Raw genomic sequence first — 23,413 nt, forward strand, 5'->3', positions numbered from 1 at the left:
TTTATTCCCGTTATTTTAAAACAGATTTGATTTTTCGTAAAAACGTTCATGACATGATGGCAAATATTATATTATGTTAAGCGTGAGCATAGATTGTTGACATGTCTATCTGGAGCAAAGACGAAGATTAATACTTTAACTGATAACCACAATAGGAAATTATATATATTTCAATAATATTAGTCTTGCCTTCAGAAGCTTTTGTTAAACACACTCATTATTCTTTTTTTCATCGTGTCATCAAACCAGACTGATTTTGTGGGACAATGAAAGTCCTCAGTGATTCTATGTTTCACCCCCACTTATATCTGATGGAAACGTCTTGTATATAGTTCTGTTAATATGCCCCTTTCAAAGGCACATGTTCAATAAAGTAGACTATATTTTAGACACACTTCTCAATTTATTACATTATTACCAAGTCTTGTTAGATCACATTATATCCATTAATAGGCGTTTGGTTTTGTAGGTTGAACATATAAAACACAGGCCACATTTCTACACTGATGTTAAATTGAAGGCAGTGTGAATTTGTGGCATTTCGTTTGAATATAAAGTTTACAGTAAGCTATGGTAAGTCTGCATTATGGAAGATTTCTGTTAAAAAAATAACTATTAAGCTTTCTTTGCCTGGCGAGAACAACGACGGAGCTAAGTGTTCATGTTAACAGTTTATTTAATCCGATACAATGTGTTGGAAATCATACTCATATCACAAAGAAAAAGAGCAACTTATGTGATGAGTTCCATCTAGAATAGTCCTATAGCCTATTTGGCCCTATAGCCTATTTCTAAAAAACAAGTGAAAGGAATACTATACAGTGACAGCATACATTTCCGGAAAGTTTGCATCATGTCTCTGATTCTTATTGGACTTGTACCCCATTCTGCCACTGCAATGCCTTAGCTCACACGCTCACAACCATATAAATATATGCTCGCGACTGGTTGTCGCAAAGTATGTCGAGTACAGCTAATTGCAAGCGTGCACGAGGTCTCGGAGCTAGAGAAAAAAAGAGCCACTGTTTAAAGCTAGACCAGAAGAGTCGGAAGTGGAAAGATGGCGCGGTCCAGTTTCGTGCTTTGGCTTGTCTCACTGCGCCACTGAGCACTTTTCATAGAAATGAATGGGGACGCCATCTTGGAAGACAAAACTTGCTTCCTCTAGTAATATTAACTCTATGACGCAAACCCCTTTTAACGGCGTCAATTTTTTTATCGCGACATTAACGTTCTTTTTGGCCTAGCAAACTTTGTAGTTTTTTTTTCACATGCTGTTGCAACAACTACTGACGTTAGAAAGACTACAACCAGGGTTCTAAATTAACACCCGCCAACCCGCCAAATGCGGGTTAAAATTCATTTTGCCGGGTGTTAATAAAAACTCACTAGCCAGTTTGGCCGGTGATACATGAGGCATTAGATGAATGATACATAAGTCTCTGTTCTCGGCATGGTTCTCGGTCATTTATCCCCCTGGCAGTACTTCCTAAGCTTCCCATGAACACTGTGCCGTAATGCTACGTGATAACGTTTTATACGCCCATTGGCTGCGCGCAGTTGAAGTGAAACCAGCGCGAGAAACCGTGGAAACGAACGGAGCGTCCACCAGAAAACACAAGGAAGAAGTCAAACGAAGCATAGCGGATCATAGGAGGTAATAAGAGCTAGCTAGAGTAGTAAAGTAAAAAGTTAACTTAATGCGGCCGTGGTTAGGACAAACTTCTGGGGGCGAGAAGAGGAACAAGGCAGGGGATGAGGATATTGATAGCACTAGAGAAACGAAGAAAAGAAAATGTAATGCCAAATGGCTGACGGGTCGGGAATGGCTTGTGTTTGACAATGAAAATGTTGTCATGTTTTGTAAGGATTGCCGCATGTAGTCTACGCATAAGAAAAATTATGTTGCTTACTGACACAGTCTAGTGTAATGTAAATACACTGTTCTTAATAAAGAGTATATTAGGTCAGTTTAATTAATGCCTGCTTAGGACAAAACGTTACTGTAAATGCATGGGCAGGAGTCAATCTCATCATGATGCGAATGGACGTTTTAGCCATTTACAATAAATCGTGTCCTTACTTGGTCACGTGTTGGTGATTTCACATACCCTTGCTTCATGCTTCATTTTACTTCATTTTCTGTGTTTTTCATGCCAACAATGTTAATAAACCTGTTTTTAGACCAGGCTCGCCCGCGGGCCCGAAACACTGCCCCCTCCTCCCCCAGTTACTACGCACTAAATGTTAATAAATATATTTTACTTAAACTACTACACATGTTATACATCATTGGAAAGCTACGATTCTTTTGCTTGTAGATATGTAAACCATTTCAAGATCTAGTCACAACAACAAGTTTAGTCAACGTCTTTGTCCAGTCACCACTTTGGTGTTGTTTACAAAGCCAAACGTCTCTACTTACCCTCAAAGGTTCCGTGTCGTCCAGGTATGCAAACAACACATCAAAACTTGATCTGCGTACATTCCCAAGGGTTCAAAGTATCTAACCATGTAAAGTAATTCGTCCAAATACAATGTTTTACGTTCATGAATAGCCATTATCCTTTGTTTCATTATGCAAGTTAGCCGACGGAAGAAACAACTTGTGTTCTTTTCTCCGGTTAGCAACGGAGTATTTACGATATGAAGGCATCAAAATGTGAACCCTCCCCTTTTGATTGACACCTTGACCCAATAGGAGCTTCCATGCCCCGTTGACAGCCCTCTAAAGCCAACTAGGTCTGTGCGTCCTGCCCCCCCCCCCCCCCACACACACACACACACACACACACACTCGTTCTAAACTAATTTCTAGAACTGGCTTCGACGGGCTCTGAAATTAGCTCGTTAGCCTTGTAGCTGACAGCTAGCTGAAGATGTTAATACCTCATTTGTATGTGTCTGTGGAGCCTTCAAAATAAAAGTCGATTGCGCAATATGGTTGACAGAATCAGTGTTCTTTGTGCGCCAATCCTGGGAATCAGATAAAGCACTCCAATGTGTTCATGCTTTAGTTTTTGTGTTTCAGTAATACTAATTAGGGATTTAGCTATTATATATGATAGTTCTAAGTACCACCTTTCATTAGAGATAACAATTATGAAAAATAATACCTTTTTATCCTAAGTATTTGACCTTGGTTACAAAGGGTCATTTTGGAGTCTCCAAAAGGCCCTTTTAGAAAACGCCTGGATGTACTCTTATAAAAACGTGTCAAATATGAATATATTGTGGTATTATGTTTGACTTTTGATTTGAATTGGATAAGGCTTCAACCTGTGGTCCAATTTAGTCTTCCAGCTAATACCTTCCACCTCTAGGCCTCTTCAGGCCTCTGTTTTCAAAACAAAATCTAGGCGGAAATAGAAACTTTCACTTTCCTTGTGTTCAAGCTTCTATTACTCAACACCAGTAGGGCTGACAGGGGTCCTGACAACAGGGGAAATAACTTCAGAGTGTCAGCTTTCAAAAGAGATCATTTACATGCATGTACTCCAAATGGTTCAAGAACAGCTTTCAATTTGGGTATGCTGTTTAGGCGTTTTCAGGCAAATTTAACAGGAGTATGAAATTATCAAGTGCATTCAGTGAAACTCATTGTTCTTATTTTCACCGGAAAGAATTTGGCTAGTGGAAATTCTGATTGGCTGGTGATCAAAAAATTTAATTTAGAACCCTGACTACAACACCACACCGGATCTAGCTAGGCCGGAAACAAAACAACAGGCACGCCGCACACACTTATTTGGGCTTGCGAGCCGGCTAAAGAGTAGTAGCAGAGCCTGTTTTTCTATATTACACATTCTCTGGTAGTAGGCTAACGTTACATTTCGAGTGGATGGCGAGCGCGAGACGCCGAAATGGATGCCAATAAGATTCTGAATGGAAAGTTTAGGCTACTTTAAAAAAGTTGACAAATGGTTCCATTGACATGACCAAAGTGATCTGTGTCTTTTGTCGTTGTGAACCGAGCTATCATCGCAGCACCAGTCTGAAATACCACTTGATGGCCAAGCACACAACTGATGCGAATTCACCGCCCCCTCGTCAAAGCCAGGCGATTGCAATGTTGTTTTCAATTTCAAAAAAACCAATTGCATTAAGCAATCCGATCCACTTTTCCATGTTGATAAGAGCATTAAAATGAGAAAAAATAATGGGACAAAAAGAAATCAAGGGACATTTAGAATAGATAAAAATGTGCGATTAATCGCGAGTTAACTATGACATTAATGCGATTAAATATTTTAATCGTTTGACAGCACTAAAAATAACATGTGCATAAGTATTCACAGCCTTTGCTCAATACTTTGTTGAAGCACCTTTGGCAGCAATTATAGCCGAGTCCTTTTGAGCATGATGCTACAAGCTTGGCACACCTATTTCTGGGCTGTTTCTCCCATTCTTCTTCAGGTTGGATGGGAAGTGTCAGTGCACTGCCATTTTCAGGTCTCTCCAGAGATGTTAAAGTCTGGGCTCTGGCTGGGCCACTCCATTCAACATTCACAGTTGTCCCGAAGCCACTCCTTTGTTATCTTGGCTGGGTGCTTAGGGTCTGTTGGAAGATGAACCTTCTCTCCAGTCTGAGGTCCAGAGTACTCTGGAGCAGATTTTGTGCATACCTGCAGCCCAGGGTGTATGTCCAGCTGAGAATTAGTTGTGAGGGCTCGGTGCTGACAGCTGAGGACGTCCAGGGAGACTCGTCTCCAGCCAGAGTGTCCCTGATTTATATACCGTATTTCTTTGAGTAAACGCTGCAGCGTTTATTAAATAACGTTCATTTTTGGTGCTGCGTTTATTTAAGGGCGACGTTTAATTAGCAAGGGTGATATCGTGAATTGTAGCTGCAGTGCAGCCATAGACAACTTCGTTGCTGGCATTGTGACAAATGAATTATGCTGCTAAAAAAACACAGGTTTCATTTACTACTGCTGACCTTGTTTATTCTTTGTCTATGAGTGCAGCAACTCCCTTTCTCATTGGCTATCAATTAGGTGTGCGTTGGTAGTACAACTGTCTCAAATATAGATGTTCTACATTGTGTAGAAATCTGAAGCAGCATGCCTAAATGTTCATACACGTTAGCTTTCAAACAGAAAGTTATGTAGGCCCTACATGTGTAATAAATACAGTTTTCAGATTTTTTTGGTGCAGCGTTTATTCGAGGGCGGCGTTTATTACCCAACGTTCATTTTTGGTGAGGCGTTTATTCAAGGTCGGCGTTTATTCGAAGAAATACGGGAATCGGGCTATTAATCAAAAGGTTGCCGGTTCGATTCCCGGCCATGAAAAATGACGTTGTGTCCTTGGGCAAGGTACTTCACCCTACTTGCCTCGGGGGAATGTCCCTGTACTTACTGCAAGTCACTCTGGATAAGAGCATCTGCTAAATGACTAAATGTAAACAATTTTGAGTGTCATGGCAAAGGCTTTCAATACTTATGTACATGTGATTTTTTATTTTTAATAGATTTGCAAACATTATCATTATGGGGTTTTGTGTGTAGAATTCAGAGGGAAAAAATTAATCATATCCATTTTGGAATACCGCTGTAACATAACAACATGTGGAAAAAGTGAAGCGCTGTGAATACTTTCCCGATGCACTGTATGTATAAGTTTGGGGTATTTACAAACTTCTGAGAAGAGCTTTTCCCTTTTTTTGTCAGTTTTTTTGTGTGTGACTAAAGCCAAGGCCCAGAACTAACTGCTGGTCTGTGTTGTCCCTCAAGGTGGGTGGCATACGAATATGCTCACTACCAGGGAAGACAGATGCTGCTACAGCCGGGGCAGGTGCCCAGGTGGGGCGACCACAGTAGCTGGGACTCCATCTGCTCCGTACGGCCCCTCAGACAGGTGACACCACGGTTAATCTTTCCTCTAAAACATGGGCCTGCTTAAGCAGATGCTGACAACATTGACATATTCTGGATCACACAAAATCAATTACATAGAATTTGAAACCTGAAGATATTTCAGCTTGTTGAAAGTGAAGAGTTTGTTCCACTGAAGTTACCAGATGATGTTATTGTGGAGGCTGTACAGTTGTGTGTGTTTGTGTTGTGTTGCAGTGTGTAGTGGTAAGACACTTCCCACAATGACATTGAGCGGTTTATTGTCTGTCAGAGAAGCTGTGGAGCGCTGGCCAGACTGCAGGGTGGAGGGGATCGTTATTGTGCTGTTAGCTCTCAGTGCCTCAGCGACATGCCAGGGACTTTGAGCTGAAGCCTGCTGGGTTCTGATAAAAAAAACTTTCTGAGAAAGTTATTTATACCCCTGCCTTGTGTGTGTGTGTCAGAGAGAGAGACAGAGAGTAAATATGAGTTGGATGGATAGTCAAGGCAAGGGTTAATGAGGATGCAGGTATGTCTATACATTTACATTTAGCAGACGGTTTTATCCAAAGCGACTTCCAAAAGAGAGCTTTACAAAAGTGCATAGGTCACTGATCATAACAACGAGATAGCCACAAACATTGCAGGTAACCAAAACATGAAGCATACATTGTGAAAACGAATCCGAAAGGGAAGCACCATAAGAGCATGTAATTAAACAAGATACAATTAAACAACATGAACCTCGAAAAAAAAGTGGTGTACCTGCGGAAAAAAGAAAGCAACAAAATATATTACACAGCAAATACAATAGTTTTAAGTCAGTTACAACTAACCAACAAGAGCAACAAGTCTCTCAATAAGAGTCATTGTGATCATCAGGTCCAGACAAACATTCCTAAGTGCCGTTGTACTCCCGGAACAAGTGCGTCTTGAGCCTTTTCTTGAAGGTGGGGAGACAGTCAGTGTCTCTGATGGAGGTGGGGAGTTGATTCCACCATTAGGGGGCCAGATAGGAGAAGAGCTTGTGTTGGGACCGGGCGCTCTTGAGCGGTGGGACCACCAGACGGTTGTCAGAAGAAGACCGTAGGTGGTGGGTGGGGGTGTAAGGCTGGAGCATAGACTTGATGTAGTCGGGTGCAGTCCCGTTCACCGCTCGGAAAATCAGTACCAGGGTCTTGAATCTAATACGGCCGTGATGGGAAGCCAGTGGAGGGAGATGAGGAGCGGGGTAACATGGTAGCGTCTGGGTAGATTGAAGACCAGGCGGGCTGCCGCGTTCTGAATCCTCTGGAGAGGGCGGGGTGCACATGCTGGGAGACCGTGTTGCAGTAGTCCAACTTTGAGAGGACAAGTTATTGGACTAGCAGCTGGGTGGAATGCTCAGACAGGTATCTCCTGATCTTCCGGATGTTGTAGAGGGTGAATCTACACGACCGGGAGACAGCATCAATGTGGGCTGTGAGGGAGAGCTCGTCATCCATGTCTCTTCTCCTGTCTCCTGTCCCCGAGGTTCTTGGCAGAGGATGAATGGGTCACCGTCGCAGATCCCAGGGTGATTGAGAGATCGTGGGAGATGGAGGGTTTGGATGAGGAGTTCTGTTTTGGCGAGGTTCAGCTAGAGGTGGTCAATTCAGGCGGAGATGTCTGTGAGGCAGGCCTTGATCCTAGCTGAGATCCCTGGATCAGTCGGGGGGAACGACAGGTACAGCTGCGTGTCATCAGCATAGCGGTAGTAGGAGAAGCCATGGGAGGTGATGATTGGTCCAAGCGAGGTGGTGTAGAGGGAGAAGAGGAGGGGTCCAAGGACGGAGCCCTGTGGGACACCAGTGGAGAGCTGGCAGTGACACTTTTCCTCCCCAGGAGACCTGGTAGGATCTTCCCGACAGGTAGGATGAGATCCACTGAAGTGCAGTGCCAGTGATGCCCATCTCAGAAAGTCTGGCCAGCAGGATTTGATGGTTAACCGTACCAAATGCTGCAGAAAGGTCCAGCAGAATGATGACGGATGACCTCGAAGCCGCTCTGGCAGACTGGAGGACAGTGGTGACTGACAGGAGGGCAGTTTCTGTGGAGTGCCCAGTCTTGAAGCCCGATTGGTTGGGGTCAAGCAGGTTGTTCTGAGAGAGAAAGTTTGACAGTTGGTTAGACACAGCGTGTTCAATTGTTTTAGAAAAGAAGGGTAGCAGTGATACCGGTCTGTAGTTCTGGAGGACGGCTGGGTTAAGGGAGGGTTTTTTGAGTAGAGGATTAACTCTGGCCTGTTTGAAGGCAGAGGGGAAAGTGCCGGAAGTAAGAGAAGAGTTAAGGACACGGAGAAGAAAAGTTATGATGGAGGGAGAGATGGTTTGAAAGAGAGGAGAGGGGACTGGATCAAGGGGACAGGAGCTGGGGCGATGAGAGAGAATGAGGTCAGAGATCTCTGCCTCGGACAGGGGAGAGAAAGAGTTTAGACATTTAGTTGGGTCAGTCATAGAGGGTGAGTGGGTAGGAAAGGTGGGTTCAGGGAACCGACTGCTAATGTCAGCAACTTTTTTCTCAAAGAAGGAGGAGAAGTCGTCTGCTGTCAGGGTGGAGGGTGGGGGAGGTGGGTTAAGAAGGGTGGAGAAGGTAAAGAAAAGTTTGTGAGGGTTTGAGGCAGAGTTAATTTTGTTCAGGAAGTAGTGGGTTTTAGCATCGGTTATGCGGGCAGAGAAGGATTTGAGGAGGGAGTGATACTAATTGAGGTCCAGACCGTCTTTGGACTTGCGCCATCTCTTCTCAGCTGCCCGAAGGATGGACCATTCTTCACAAATAATATCCGTGAGCCACGGGCAGGAGGGAGAAGATCGCGCAGGCCTGGTTGACAGGGGACAGAGGGTGTCGAGTGATGCAGTTAGTGTGGATAACAGGTTGTTGGTGGCAGTGTCAGTGGGGTGGGACATGAACTCTTCAATGGGAGGGAGGGAGGATGTTACAATGGAGGAGAAATGAGAGGGGGATAGGGAGCGGAGGTTGCGGCGGAAAATTACAAGGGATGTGGAGGTAGGAGGAGTTGGAGGGAGAGAGACAGAGAATTGGATGAAGGAGTGATCAGAAATGTGTAGTCGGGTTACAGAGGTTAAGTCAGTGATACAGTTACGTGTCAGGATGAGGTCGAGGTGTTTTCCTGCCTTGTGGGTCGCCGGAGTGTTCAGCAGCTTCAGGTCGAAGGAAGTCAAAGAAACTTGAAGTCGACGGCCTGCGTTCGTTCGAGGTGGATGTTGAAGTCCCCAAGGAGTATCAGCTGGGATGACGTTGAGGAGCATGTCCAGCTCCTCCACAAAGTCGGCTAGCGGCCCTGGTGGGCGATAGAGGACAACAAAAAATGCTTTGATAGGATCAGTTAGCATCACATAATGGTGTTCAAATGATTTGGCAGTAACAGAGAGTGGGGTGGATGTGTATTTAATATGTGGGGAAAGAAGCAAACCTGTCCCACCACCACAAGTGGGTGACGGAGAGAGCAGCTGGAGTTGAAGTGTTCTCTGGGCGGATCCATGTCTCTGTCAGCGCAAGGGCGTGAAGAGAAGCATGGGATGCAAACGCCGGGATGAAGTCTGCCTTGTTCACAGCAGACTGGCAGTTCGTCGCCCATCCTCGGTGGACTCCCGCAGGTAGACTCCCTGTCTTTGTTCGACCGAGTCTTCGTGCACCGAGGCTGCCAGATGAGGCTGCCACTGCAGTGCTAGCCGCCTTAAATATGCTAAGCACAGCCGACGATGGCCCTAATTATAATGTCAAGATAGCTGCGGCGACAAGTACCCAGAAACTCGCTAGCTAGTTACCATAAACTAATCTAGCTGCTGTACCCTAAAGCTCTGCCCGTGAGACTAAGTCTAGCTGACACAATTATGAAACAAGGTCAGATTAACCCACTAGTAAGATGACAGTCACAATGTTCACTCAGCAGAAACACAGATGCACTCACAAGTGTGTGTGTGTGTGTGTCACCGCACTTGATAAGACAGATGGGATCCGGACCAAGGTCATGGTGATATACATCGGATTCCCACTCAGCATGCTTTGACTGAGGCTATCACTTCACCTTGACATAAAGCTGAAACCTTGCATCGGCCTCTATGAATATATAAGCTATCTGTGCTCACAGAGCCCTCGTTGCTACAGAGTAGATGGACATGAACGGAGGTCAGGAATGGTTAGCCAGTTCTGTCCTGTCGTGCTATTAATGATGAGTCAGTGGTATCATGCTGACTTGATCCCTGCTGCCTAGAGAGAACCTCCAAGTTACATCTCACCCACAGTATCTCCACTTCTGTGCAGTTCTAAAATAATCAGATTCACCCGTCATGAATTATGTTATGGAAATGCTTCTGTTAATGTACGAGCCACGTAAGGATGCTAGCGGGTGTGTCTCACTGAGAATAATCATCGTAAGCTAACAGCTGTATGTCAACAGACTCAAAATTGTTGATATGTGCATAAAACAAGTTCTGAAGGTAATCACAGAATAATGATGCATTATGGTGTATTCATGTTTCTGTTAATTTGTGTGTGGGTGTAACGTGTGTAACTTGTGTGTGTTTTTAACGTGTGTGTTTGTAACGTGTGTGTGTGTGCGTTCCTGCAGCCCAGGGTGTATGTCCAACTGAGAAGTCGTTGTGAGGGCTCGGTGCTGACAGCTGAGGACATCCAGGGAGACTCGTCTCCAGCAAGAGTGTCCCTGTCCCCGTCCTGCTGTTTGGACACGCAGCGCTGGCTCCTCACCGGCGGCCTTCTCCGCTGCAAGGTGTGTGTACATGTGTAATCTCAGCTAGCTGGAAAGGACGCCTTCATTATAAGATGAAGAAAAACATTATTTTTGTATTATTTGAGATTCAGTATAATTTCCTAACTCAAGTTGAAGAAGCGGGTGGCACACAATCATGTGACCATGTCTAGGTATGATATGCAGCTGTGCTCATGATGGGAAGTCACTGTGCAGGGGGTGCACACTTTCCTCTGTGTGCACACCCACGAGCTTGCACGTGTGTTCTGTGCAAAATCAGCCTCGAACAATCCACATGCATGCAGAATATTCCACTAAGCCTTGCTCTGGCGACAGACTAGTCAACTGGGGGGTGAGCTGGGAGGTTGTTGTGGACCTGGACTGCTGCTTCTAAACTGTAGCTGTTCTAAATATGGAGCCGGAGGCTGGCCAGCTATCTTTAGCTCACAATTGAAATTCTAAGTAACGGGAGGATTGGGATTTGAGGATGACATGAAAGGTATTACAGGACATGGTTGTATGTGCTGTTTGTCACTCAATAAGTCATGTTGCATGTGGTTTGGTGGGGGTGCATGTGTTTGTGTGTCTGCCAGCATGTATTCCACATCTGCATTATCATCACTACGTAAGACAGACCGAGATTGTGGTTGGTCTCATCTTGCAAGCTCCTGTTGTGTTTGATTTAAACTTGTCGTTCGCTCCGCAGGCTGGTAAAGGGTGTCTGTCAGTGATCGGTGCCAAGGCGGTCGCGGGGGCCAGAGTAGCCGTGTGGCCTGAACACGGACGCACACACCAGAGATGGAGCCTGAACCACAATGGGACCATCTCCTCCCATCTCCACCACAACCTTGTACTGGACTGCAGAGGTAACCACATTAACCATGCGGCCATGCATGCAGTCTTCTTCTCTCTTTTTCACAGTAGCTTCTTCTGCTGTTAAAAGTCAGGATCCAGCTTGGTTTTTTTGGTGGTTGGACTATGCTATGTCTAGCCAGTTGCTCTAGTTCTTTCAATAACTACTACCTAGTATTATTTTGATGCAATTCTGTCCACTGAATGGTACTTGTTGTTGTGTTTTTTGTTTCAGGTGGGACAGGTTTTGACAAGGACCACTTGGTTGTCAAGGAATTTTCCTCTGACCAGGCTACACAGTACTGGGACATTGAGGTGGTATAGGAACTAATTTTACCAGAGGAGGTGTAAAAACTAATATGCCCAAAAGCCCTGCTAAGTCCCAGGCTAGTGGATTTAGAGTTTGGGTGGATCACGTCTGCCCAGACAGCTTGCCTCAAAACGAGAGGAGTTTCATTTGCAGTGTCTCTTGTGTTTTCTCTCAGGCGCTAGATACCATCACAGCAGTGTTGACACATTGAACAGTGTGACAGTGACCCAGATACTCCGAAATGCACTCTTTGCCAACTCCTGTAAAAAATCACACATTGGTCTGGACGTGATGTACAACTGAGAGAAGGCTAAACCTAAACTACACAAATACTGTTGAGCAGTATTTGTGTAGTACTCAGTCACTCAGTGATATGATAGGTTATAGCTACCACTACATTTACACATTTGAAAAAGTATGGAAGCGAGCCAGTTATATGTCCTAATTATTCAGCCTTTCTCTGTTTGAGGTTATACAAGTTTGGATTTCTACTTCTGATGTTTTCTCTCAAGCATTTTTGCACTACCATGAGTTTTCACTTGAAGTGTCCCTATGCCCTCGAAATACAGAATGAAAGGTAAAAAAAAAAAAAAGCATCTTTTCTTCACCGATGTCAAGGGTTCCCACCACTGAGAGCAATCTTAATCCTTAAAACATTACATGGGAACATAAACTATGATTTTGTCCCCCTCAAGATTAATTACCACTGGTCCTCAAGTGTTTTTGACAAGAATGACATGGTATTTTCACTGGAGGAAAAAATGCAAACATTAATATATACTGTGTTTTATAATAAGGAATAGATTCAAAATATTCACAATAAAACGAACATGATGTATATAAAGCTGATTTAACAGTGTGTACAGGCGAGAAGGAATATTATTAAAGATGTTTGTTTTTTATTTGTGATTGATATTAAAGGTAGGTGTCATATGTTGACCGGATACTTGCTTTAATTGAGAGATTAAACCCTGTTGCAACTACAAGGCAATCAAAAGCTCTTTGAGCTTTGGAGGTTGGATTTGACATTCACATCCATTTGTTTGAATAGTCAAACATAAAGATACAGTAAAATTAAATGCTAAACGGGTGGTATCATTACTGCTAGTTGAATTAACTTTTCCTATTAATATTTGCAACAGTTGCAGGCAAATAGTTTGTGGCTCTAGCATAGAGGTATCAAAACCCTTCCCATGTTGTGTTCTGCAGTGTTGGTGTGACCAACAGTGTCAAAGCTGACAAAAGCATTTACGTCAACGTTTGCATAACTAGTAATACAGCATGAAAGTCAGAGCAGCCGTTATTAAGCCTGTGAGGGAACAGATGGTTTACTGTACCAGTGTGAGTCAGCGGTCAGAAGGTTTGCCTTTGGGTGAACTAACAGTAACTCTCACGCTCCTCTCAATATAACTACAGTCTGTGGACAATGCCTCATTGTCCAGTCCAACAGATATTGCTGAATAGTTAATACCACAAGCCCTGCTCTGGTAAAGAGGACAGATACTGTATGGGGAACAGTCTGAGCGGAGACAGGTTTATCTTATCTGTTCTAGTCAAATCTTATCTGAGGAATGTGTTGCCTTAAGTTGGTTGCTTATAATTACACTTGCAATTACATATGCTGATTACTCAAGCAATCTTAGTTCCAGTGGTCGAATAATTCAATACAAATGCATATATAGATATACACTATTCTTGCACATGCATGATAACATCCCCTCTATGATACCAAAATTCTATAAAACAGGATATTAAGTATTCCGTTATTTATTCATAGATGTCATTGTTTAACTGAGACAACTGCCGGGTTTGCTTAGTCGGCCGGTCGGCACACAACCAGCAGGCTTTCTGTCCAGAGGGCCAGGGCCAGGTTAACCTTGTCTCCATCTGAGGGCAGCTCCAGCTGGGCCACTGGGATGCATTCTGCCCCCTGCAGCTGACTGAGAGCCTGGAGGTGGGTAAGAGGGAAGCGCAGGCCCCGGGGCTGAGGAAAGAGAGAGGGAGAAATAAAACATACACAAACAGCACAGTGTGCTACTAAAAACATGACCGTTCAGAAGATAAACATTCCACTTCATTCTATTACTTTGGGATATAACCAATTGAAGCCATGTTCCATATTCAGGTCAGAGCCCAGAGTCTTGGGTGAAGGCATGCTTGTGAGGGTGACGTCTTACCTGAGAGTCTAACACTTCATCCTCCTCATCGTCATCCTCGTCACCACCACTCCCTCCCATCATGTGTGTCTCCCTGTTGTTTCTCAGAGAGTGTAACACAAATACCACCAACTCTGTGGCCTCATCCTGCACACACACACACACAGTAGGAAGTGATCACGTTTTTGCGAACTTTATGAAAATCACCCCAAGAAGACTGAAGCGTCACTCACTGTTCTATCCTGACTGGCTTCGAATGTCACCAGAATGTGGTCCTTGAACTTCAGGCACACAGTATCTTCCAGTGCAGGCATCTTTCCAGCTGTGAAATGACACAATCACACAGAGCAAGAAGCTTATCAAAATGGTGGGCAATCTAAAACGAACATACTTGTGCACGTGCGCACACACACACCTGGTGAGAGTTCTCCCTGCTGCAGTGTGTAAGGGGGAAGTCTGCTGGTGACAAATTCTCTTTTCATCTCAGTGGAGCGCAGCTCCTGTTTGTCCTGCTCTATCTCATCTGCCAGGCCTCTCAGGAAGGTGGCCAAGCGCCCGCTCGTGTCTGAAGCCCCACTGGCTCCCTGCAAACCAGAATGCCAAAGAGACAGACACACGAGGAAAACACAGAAACATACACACACAGTCACTCACAGTCGAAGTGTAACGACTGTGTTCGTCAACGCTTGACAGTAAGTCAATTTCCTAGAATGGATCCGTCCAACATGCTTTCAGAGATAAGCATGTTTACAAGCTTATGCTGTCTGGACCTGTTACAGTGTTCTCTCTGCACTGTGATTCGCTAGACAGAGTGTAATCTGTGTCACTAGATGCGACAGCGCAAAACTGCAGAAGAAAGTTGATTTGGATTTGCAAGAAAATTCTGACAGAAGTTTTGGTATTTGAGCTGTGGTGAAACTGCAACCTTTAGAACTATAAGTCAAGTGGACGGTTGGCAAACAGAATTGTAATACATAGTTATAACAGTCAACATGCCTTAAGAAGTACTAAGTGATCATTTTTTACTTTACATTTAGTCATTTAGCAGACGCTCTTATCCAGAGCGACTTATAGTAAGTACAGGGACATTCCCCCGAGGCAAGTAGGGTGAAGTGCCTTGCCCAAGGACACAATGTAATTTCGCACGGCCAAGAATCGAACCAGCGACCTTCTGATTACTAGCCTGATTCTCTAACCGCTCAGCCACCTGAATGAAAGTATGAGTATGAGTTCAAGAATAGAAGCCAAGTCTACGCTATCCCTGCCGCTGTGGAGTCAGGGCTCACCAGTAACAGTCTGCGGGACATGCCCTCTCGCAGGCTCACATCTCTCTTCATGGAGTCAAACAGGAAGCTGGGAAACACATCCAGCAGGAAGTCTCCCCATGACCTGGGGGAGGATATGAGATCTTAGGTCAAAAACAGGGTCTGATTTTGATGGATGGCAAGGTGTCATTTCAGAGCATTACAGAGGCATACAAATGAAAAATGTCAACTTTATTGTTTCTCCCTGACTTGAGATTTGACAAGACTGTGCTGTGGGATAACTGGAGAGGGGCACATCCAGGGGAGGCTGGGAGGAGTTCAGCTTTTAGCAGCAGCAGCTGGCCTTACGTACGAGTTCTGATAGGTGCTGAGGGTTAGATGGGTGGAATGTTCCACTCCAACTGGGGTGTCAGCCTGATGAATGGTTCCTCTGGGGAAGTACAGAAGATCACCAGCCTGTATACAGAAAGACCAAACCATCTGTTCCATGTTGCCTGCATGACGGTTCGTCCCAGTCATATTATGGACGGACCTGTAGGTCAACATGACTTTCACGTCTTGCACATGGCTTGTATTTCATTCAAAGCAATCAAAACATGCAGGGTATAAACAAGACTGAATTTGCAATAGCTGCAACAACATATGCGCATGCCATTTTTATGAACAAACCACCCAACAGACCGACAAAGTGAACTATTGAGATGCTAGCTGCTCCTAAAAACTATTGAGAACACAAACTTCCCTGTTAATATTAAAGTCAGTCAGCGAGCGACCTGGGTTCCACCTGTACCTCAGGGTTTTGCAGTACCTTGAGGATGATGTCGTGGGTGGGCATGCCGATGCGATCCTCTGGCTCCAGGCTGTACTCTCTCGCCAGGGGCACAGTGGGACTGTAGAGCCGCCAGTGCTTCTCCCCCTCCAGCTGCAGGATGAACACCTTAAGGGGAAAAAACGTTTATCATTAGCAGGTAAAGAATAGACATATGCACAACTGAAAAAAGAAAAAAAAAAAGACTGGTGTCCTTAAACATCTGAAACCAGTGTGTTAAACAGTACTTTGGCCCAGTCTCAGTGAATTCTGTATGTATATGTGCGATTAAGATTAAATAGCATTTGGTCAGTGTAGTGTTGAATCTCTTCAATTTGAATTGAATTGTTGCTGGTTGTTATTTAATCAGTGGAATGTTGTTGTACCTCAACATCGTCGTAGTGGGGAGGTAGTCCCTGGGACTCCTGGGGGGTGATGTAAACGTTGGAGCCCACCAGAGCACCAAAGAAACACTCCAGCTTCTCCTGAATGTGCCATAGTTCATCCTGAACACAGACACCACCACTTGAAATCCACATCCTCCACAGACTGGGGAATAACTCTTCAGAACTTTCTACTCTCGGCATGCCGGTGTGTGCAACATTTGTACTTTATTGCCTCCAAGTGGTTTGCTGAGACCCTTACACCCACACATTTGACTTGAGTGTCACAGGCATGAATGACTAACTGGCTAATGCAATAAGACACCAAACTATTTATAGATTAGCTCTGTGTTGAGAAAGAAAATAACTACAGATAGGCTAACACCACAGTTTTTAGAACTTGCTTCTTCCTCATATTCAAAATCCATCACCTTACTTTGAACCTTTGTGGCTGGTGGAACTGGATGGTTGCTCTCTTCTGGTCGAAATCCTTCCTCAGCTGACTGTAGTTGACACGACCTGTCTTGTTCAGCACTTTTTTCTGTCCCTGGACACAACGACAAACGTTTAGGTCCCGGGCATACTCCAGCCCCAGGGAAGAAAGCTCCTTCAGGTCTGAGAGCTGGAACAGAGACTGGTTGTAGGACGCCAGGGCTGGGTCAGCTCTCTGCAAATGGAGAGGCTTCTTCTCCCAGTAATCCCGAAAGAACTCATCCTGACTCAGAGGTGAGATCAAGCTCTGGAACAGACTGGACGGGGTGTCAAAGCGCAGGGGGGACGATACACCGTTGGAGTACACCGTCTTTCTCTGTTTGCTGGGGACGTCCTTGATGGAGGCTGCTCGTCTCCCTTTCTTTGGCATTTTCAGGCTGAGAAAGGAGAAGTGATCCAGCTACTTCGGTTGTCTTTGCATTCAGAATTAAAGTGTAGACCGATAAATTAACGGCTATTTGGTAGCATAACAATTAGACAGCCCATGTTTAGACTATAACACTGTTTACTATAATATGGTAGAGGAACCAAGATACAACGTGTTGTTACAGCCGGGGTACTGTAAAATATGATAGCTACAAACTACCAGTGAGTAGAAGCTAAATTCCCTTTTTACCAAGCTAACTTGTTCGTCAATGTATCATTATCATGTACATTCTCTAAATAAAGTACTAAGAAAATTTACCTTCTCAGTTCCAGTGTATGAACCACACCTGTTTAAGCCTGTTTAAGGATATATTAGACTTTCTCTGACCACACGTCAAGAACGGCAACATGTGATACTTGTGTCCCACAACGTAACATGTCCGACAAGAAACATCCCATTTAATTTACACTCCGTGGATAACTAAACAATATAATTATACAATTAACATATTCAGCTCCAAAGACGGATTATACACTTTGTGATACAAATACTGTATGTGATTGAGTTATTTGTTCATATTTTATAATTATATATATGTTTGTATAATGTGCCAAATTATCCCCCGAGATCTCCCTGGCTTTAGCAAATAAAAACATGAGAAAACCTCTCAGGCTACAGTACGTTAGAACAAATATTAAAGTTAATTTTTTTTATTAGATGACATGACTGACATACAGTACAACAAGCAGAGAATATAGACGATTCTATCACAAAAGCATAATAAACAGTTTGGTAGGCCGCAAGTGAGATGTTATTTTAATGTTAGATGTGAAGTACACAAGCCTCTACTTCAGTAAGCGGAAAAAAATTCTGAAAAATTCTGAAAGATTAAATCAATAGAAAAGGTATCTTTATTTACAAATGGTCTCTTTTTATCTTTGCCATTTTGTTTATGAGTGGAATGGCAATCCACCTGTTACATTTCTATAATATCCTTGATTGCTGTGTGTTGCCCATCCTTCAAATTCAAGACTACGCAATCAAACAAAAGACTGTAATATGGAGTTCAAATATAAAAGCCTATTTCAGTCTATCCCACTGCCCCAACAAAACATCTAAATACAAGAAATGGTGAACGTCCCTCTGAATCAGAAGTCTTGACAATGGTAAAATAAAGCTATGTGAATGAAGTTCTGTGTGGAAGGGGGAGGATTCTGTGTTTCAGTTGACTCACAAAACAAATACACAATGTCTTTTAGTAGGGTGGGGGGTGAACTCTGCCTTGTTCCACAGACCTTCGGCTCAAGTTGAGACAGGAGGGTGTGAGTTTGTGTGTGTTGGTTTGCAAGTGTGTGACGATTCCATCCTCAAGCCGTTCTGCACTTGTTCATGGGGTCTCCTCTGTAACTTCTGGCTGGGCATCCGTCACTGGGAGCTCAAGCTTCTCACACTCAGTCAGTTTGACGGATAAGTGCTGGGAGATCTCATTAGGGTCTGTGTACAGCATGGCAGGCACGTTCTGAACAGAGAGAACAGTCTGTCAGGACAGTGATGCTTTATGGTGGAATTATCTGTGTCCTGTGACTGCCATCTAAACTGGTCTGTACTTCTGAAGAGGGGGGGGGGGGGGGGGGGAATCGTACCTGTAATTCAGAAATCTTGCTCTCACGGGTACTAAACTCTCTCAGCATGTAATTCTGTCCCGCCTGTTGAGAAATGCATCAGTGTGATCAAGGATTTCTCCATGTCAAAACAAATCCTGACTTTCTCGCCACTTGACGTAACTTGCGGATATCCAATGGCTACTTTAGTTACGTGCCTCATGATAAAGCCGTGTGTCATTTATCCTGATGAGTACTCCATCCACTCGCAAAAAGAACCGCAGCAGCAGGAAGAAACTGGTGGGCATTACTCTCTGCATCACACACATGAAACATGAACAACAAGTCATTCTTCACCCACACTAATGACAGCCCCTAAACAATGTTGTTTCTTGGAAGGAAATCACTTAGCAAATTTGGCCTCTCCCACCTTTCTACACATAAAAAAATTAAATAATAATAATTTGTTGGTGGCATCTAAGTGAATACACAAAACACTACGCAGCTAAATTATCTTTTCAGAATTTCGCATGGATTGACATGGCCATTGTTATTGCTACCTGGCACAGGCACGATTTTGGTTGCATGTGTTAGCCTAAAGAGTCAGTTCCTCCATTAGGGATATTTTGAACTCACTATTTTGACACTGATCATGGACACGCCGTGGTCATGGAGCTCATCTTCAAACAGCAGCACATCGTCAAAGAACATGATCTGCTCTCTGGCCTTGAGCTTCTCCATGTCGATGCGCTCGGATGTTTCAGTCACCTTGCAAATGAACAGCAGACTTACTCTGATACTGACGCAAAATATGTGAACTTCGGCAGTGCAGAATAGTTTCGAAAAAACACAATATACTACTTCTTTAATGACCAAGGTGTTTACTTTGTGACATGCCTTGTGAGTGGTACAGGGGCCCGTTCTCCGTACGTCGCTTATTACATCCGAGATCAAATGACACATCCAAGATGACATCATCTTGCTTATCATGATCTGGCTAATTCAGTTCTTCGAACACACTTGTTGTTTATGATTAGTATAGCTGGATTGAGTTATACGTTGGTCTAAAAGGGGGTATGTATCGATAGTAGAAACCTTGATCAGCAACGCTGCTATTGGCTGCTCACATAAGTCTATGGCTGCTCACCATGGCCAAAAAGAGCGCCCCGTTTTTTCCGCAACAGAGCCAACAGAGCAACAGCTTGCTCGAAGGTTACTCCGAATTTGAAGATTTAATCAGAACACCTCAGTCTGCAAATTCAAGAAAGAGGGATGGCAAAAAGTAGCAGACCAAATTAAATGTATAGTAGTGACCACGTTAGATGTTTTATCGCTTATTACAGTAAGCTAGGCCTATGTTTTTTTATTTTCATACTTTGTTTATCATCTTTAATGTCATAATGTGATTTCAACAAATTTATGATGTAAATGACACCCTCACAAAAAAAACTATAGGCTATATCTCTCAAAAAGTATAGTCTATTAGCATATCGCGCTGTGCTTGGATCTATCTATCACGCAATGAGCAATTAATTCGGTTTCATGTTAAATTCTGCTAATTATTGTTACACCTTCCGCAACAGATTGTTGTCGTAAAACAAGACATGTCTGTGACAGACTTCCTGTATCACCTCTGCTTAGTCGCAATCAAATCTTGTTTACATAAAATAAACCTGCTCGGGAGCAGGTTTAAGCTAAAGGACTTGTTGCTTTGACAGCAAGTCCAGAATGAGCTTCGAAGAACCGAACAATCCAAGATAATGACAAATTGTCAACAATCAAATCTAGCTAACTGAGTTAGCGACGTACGGAGAACGGGCCCCTGCTCTCTAATAATGAGAGGGAATCTGTGTGTGTGTGTGTGTGTATGTACAAATTAGAATGGGTTTAATTTCCCACGATCACAGAAAGAACCGGGAACTCTGCAAAGTTCATATTTTGCAGGTGTCCTTTTTATTATCCAACGGAGTGCAGTAGCCTACTGCGATTGAACAACTAGTACATAGTGTCCATGATCAAATTGGTGGCGCACACACACAGATTCCTGGAATTATAAATAGGGCACAGTGCCTGCGATAATGTTGGTGACACACACATATTTCTGGAACTATAGATAGATGCAGTGCCCATGATGCAGCTGGTGATGACAGTTCTTCCCAGTGGTTATGATCTGTCATCTCCAAAGTATTTGTTCAACCTCCACATCTATTCTAGTCAAATTGCCAATGCTGTGGTAGCCAACTTTTATGCAAATGATTATGTAGCCTTCATTTGTCTGATGGTTCCTACATTGTAAATAACTCAGATGTTTGTGGTGGTAAGACAATTTAACAGAGAACTAATAAAGTTAATTTTGATCAACGTAACATAAGCAATTTATAACGTAAGAAACAGCAGAGAAATTAAGGCTACATAATCATTTGTATGTAGCTATCTATAATTCCAGGAATCTTTGTGTGTGGCATCAATTTTATCACGGGCACTATGCACTATCTATAGTTCAAGGAATCTGTATGTGTATTTCACTGACATCTTATTCACCAACTGCATCACGGGCACTGTGCACTAGTTTATTATAACTGGAGGTTTTCACGATCTTACCCTAATCTGCAAGTCATCCCCTATAAAGGTGCCTCTGTAGTCTGTGGTGTATGTCCAGTCATAACGCTTTACTACTTCTTTAGAGTGTTCTGAATCAGCTCTGCAAATACAAGGACAAAAACCTTTACAAAGTATCATCCATCACAACCACAACATCTCAACCAAAAATCTCTAAACTTTTAACAACGATTGCAAATCTACCATTCAAGCTGCATAGCCACCTGCTCTCTTGCCATTCCTGTGCACATGCCACCTTTACAGAGTCCTGCATGTTGTTGACTCTCTTCAGGGCGTCGACGGCGTTGAACTCGATCCCATAGCCGTCTGTGTGCTGAATGCGAAGGACGTTGTCCCCAAACAGCATCTCAGGGAGCGAGGGCATGCTCATCTCTTCAGCTAACCTGGGACGAAACGGACCGGACTGAGTTGTTAATAACCTTAATAAAAACCAAGTATGACCATAATACCCTTGCAGTTACAAGGTAGTCTCTGTGCCCAGAACTCAACTTGTTCAGTTACAATGGGGATAAACGTACCGCTCAATGTCTTTGGACTTCATAATATGAGTTTTTGCCGCCGTCACCTTCCATGGTCCAAAAGTGAAGTCCTGTTTACTGCTCTTAAATCCATGGGACACCATGGCTGACAGATTGGCCAACATCAACAGGCAATTTACCTATAAATGTCAAGAGGCATAATTAGCACCAGGTATGTCATCTAGATTGCTAACTTCAGTCTACTTTAGAGAGTGGTCGCCAGGTTAGCGATCTAGCTAGATACTCTGTTTATGATTAGTAGCACGCTGCTAGAAGGCAAAGCGCTACCTAGCCCTGTCCTCCTGTTTCGGATGCAATTCAACACCAAGCCTAATACGTCTAGCCTCAAATGGGAATTTAGGGTTGGGGATGTGGTAGCAAATCATCGTTGCATGCTCTGCCACGGATTCACCTAACGTTGCTAGCTGGCTACCCATCTGCTACATTTTGACTGGCTTTATAGCTAGAGCTAACTAGGCTAGTCTGATGCCCCCGCTCATTGGATAATAAATAATCTGGTGGACAAGTCAGCAAATTATTGATAAGTAGCTAACCAATGTGCTAGTAACACATTAGAAAAAAATATAATTGTGCTATTGACCAAAAACAAAATCTCCCTTACGTATCAATGTTTTGATTATCAACTTGCGTCCAACGTCCATGTACTTTGAGAGTCTTACAACTGCGTCCGGTGTAGATAACGTTGGTTCTAACTTTGGTTCCGCCTAAGTCTAATTGATGAAACGGTGATTTGCATTTTTGGTATGTTGTCATCTATGGTTGTCACATGTCAAGGACGAAAAAAAAACTGCTGATCTGCTTCTCTGACACGGACTTACCAAGGACAAAAGTAATTATTATATTCTCATTATCCAACCGAAAAGGATTATCTTTATCTGTAACATCTCTTGTGGCTCATTAATAAACCTCTTAGAGTCGACACCATTCCTCTCTGGACAGTGCTGGTGTCAAGGCTTGTAGTGTAGGCTATAGTAAGTATGGAGAAACTGATGATGGTCTGCTAATGTAGAGCACACAGGAGGAGGCAGTAGCGCAGAGAAGGCACACTGTGGTCAGACTCCTGGGGCGTAGAAGTAGGTAGGAGGATTCTGTCTACGAAATAAAGAACATGCCAATGATTTTACATATCCTGTTAGAAATGTAGACCATATGCTTTGTTTCTAACTGGGTATTCTATTGTTAAGCCAATGTGCAGTGTTGTGCTGTAGTACTTCTTTTGTGCAGACCTCAAAGTGAAAGACCAATGGTAAATTTATATCGTACTAATAGGTGTACTCATTAAGATGATGCCCATCACTGGCAGAAACACACCACAGCCGACCACTATCAAAACCCAGATAAAAGGAAAATCTGTATGTTCTGCATCAATTTATTCTGTGTGTACTAAGAACATCAAAATCCAACTAAAATTGTGAGTGATATGCTGGTTAAGAGCAG

General features: G+C 43.5%; 3 protein-coding genes across 6 annotated transcripts in view; 1 reads left to right on the top strand and 2 right to left on the bottom strand.

Moving 5' to 3' along the window:
• The window catches only part of LOC136963644 (uncharacterized), a 92,626-nt gene extending 79,941 nt beyond the window's left edge, over positions 1-12,685 (top strand). For all 3 annotated transcript variants that reach the window (XM_067257800.1, XM_067257802.1, XM_067257801.1), the window contains 4 exons: positions 5,736-5,859; positions 10,447-10,605; positions 11,291-11,450; positions 11,672-12,685. In XM_067257800.1, the coding sequence (XP_067113901.1) occupies positions 5,736-5,859; positions 10,447-10,605; positions 11,291-11,450; positions 11,672-11,760 (532 nt within the window). In that variant the 3' untranslated portion in view covers positions 11,761-12,685. The remainder of the gene's footprint in view (positions 1-5,735; positions 5,860-10,446; positions 10,606-11,290; positions 11,451-11,671) is intronic.
• An 812-nt stretch (positions 12,686-13,497) lies between these two features.
• On the bottom strand, positions 13,498-17,644 carry riox2 (ribosomal oxygenase 2). Of its 2 annotated transcripts, none has more exons than XM_067257817.1 (10): positions 17,536-17,644; positions 16,795-17,227; positions 16,362-16,481; positions 15,976-16,104; positions 15,520-15,623; positions 15,189-15,291; positions 14,318-14,486; positions 14,136-14,224; positions 13,924-14,049; positions 13,498-13,730 (listed from the first exon to the last, which is right to left on the bottom strand). In XM_067257817.1, exons 2-10 carry the CDS (start codon positions 17,218-17,220, stop codon positions 13,560-13,562), a joined length of 1,437 nt encoding a protein of 478 aa, XP_067113918.1. In that variant the 5' UTR covers positions 17,221-17,227; positions 17,536-17,644; the 3' UTR covers positions 13,498-13,559. The 2 variants fall into 2 exon arrangements, with proteins under 2 accessions (XP_067113918.1, XP_067113919.1); XM_067257818.1 differs by having other exon boundaries at positions 16,795-17,263; positions 17,536-17,638.
• A 267-nt stretch (positions 17,645-17,911) lies between these two features.
• On the bottom strand, positions 17,912-22,635 carry tiprl (TIP41, TOR signaling pathway regulator-like (S. cerevisiae)). The gene is made up of 8 exons (XM_067257167.1): positions 22,578-22,635; positions 21,956-22,095; positions 21,641-21,820; positions 21,420-21,519; positions 19,455-19,586; positions 19,037-19,132; positions 18,861-18,923; positions 17,912-18,736 (listed from the first exon to the last, which is right to left on the bottom strand). The coding sequence occupies exons 2-8, from the start codon at positions 22,078-22,080 to the stop codon at positions 18,605-18,607; spliced, it is 828 nt and encodes a 275-aa protein (XP_067113268.1). The 5' UTR covers positions 22,081-22,095; positions 22,578-22,635; the 3' UTR covers positions 17,912-18,604.
• Positions 22,636-23,413: the final 778 nt, after the last annotated feature.

The sequence above is a fragment of the Osmerus mordax genome, chromosome 19 (genome assembly GCF_038355195.1).
Source record: "Osmerus mordax isolate fOsmMor3 chromosome 19, fOsmMor3.pri, whole genome shotgun sequence".
In the NCBI taxonomy this organism is placed as follows: Eukaryota; Metazoa; Chordata; class Actinopteri; order Osmeriformes; family Osmeridae; genus Osmerus; species Osmerus mordax.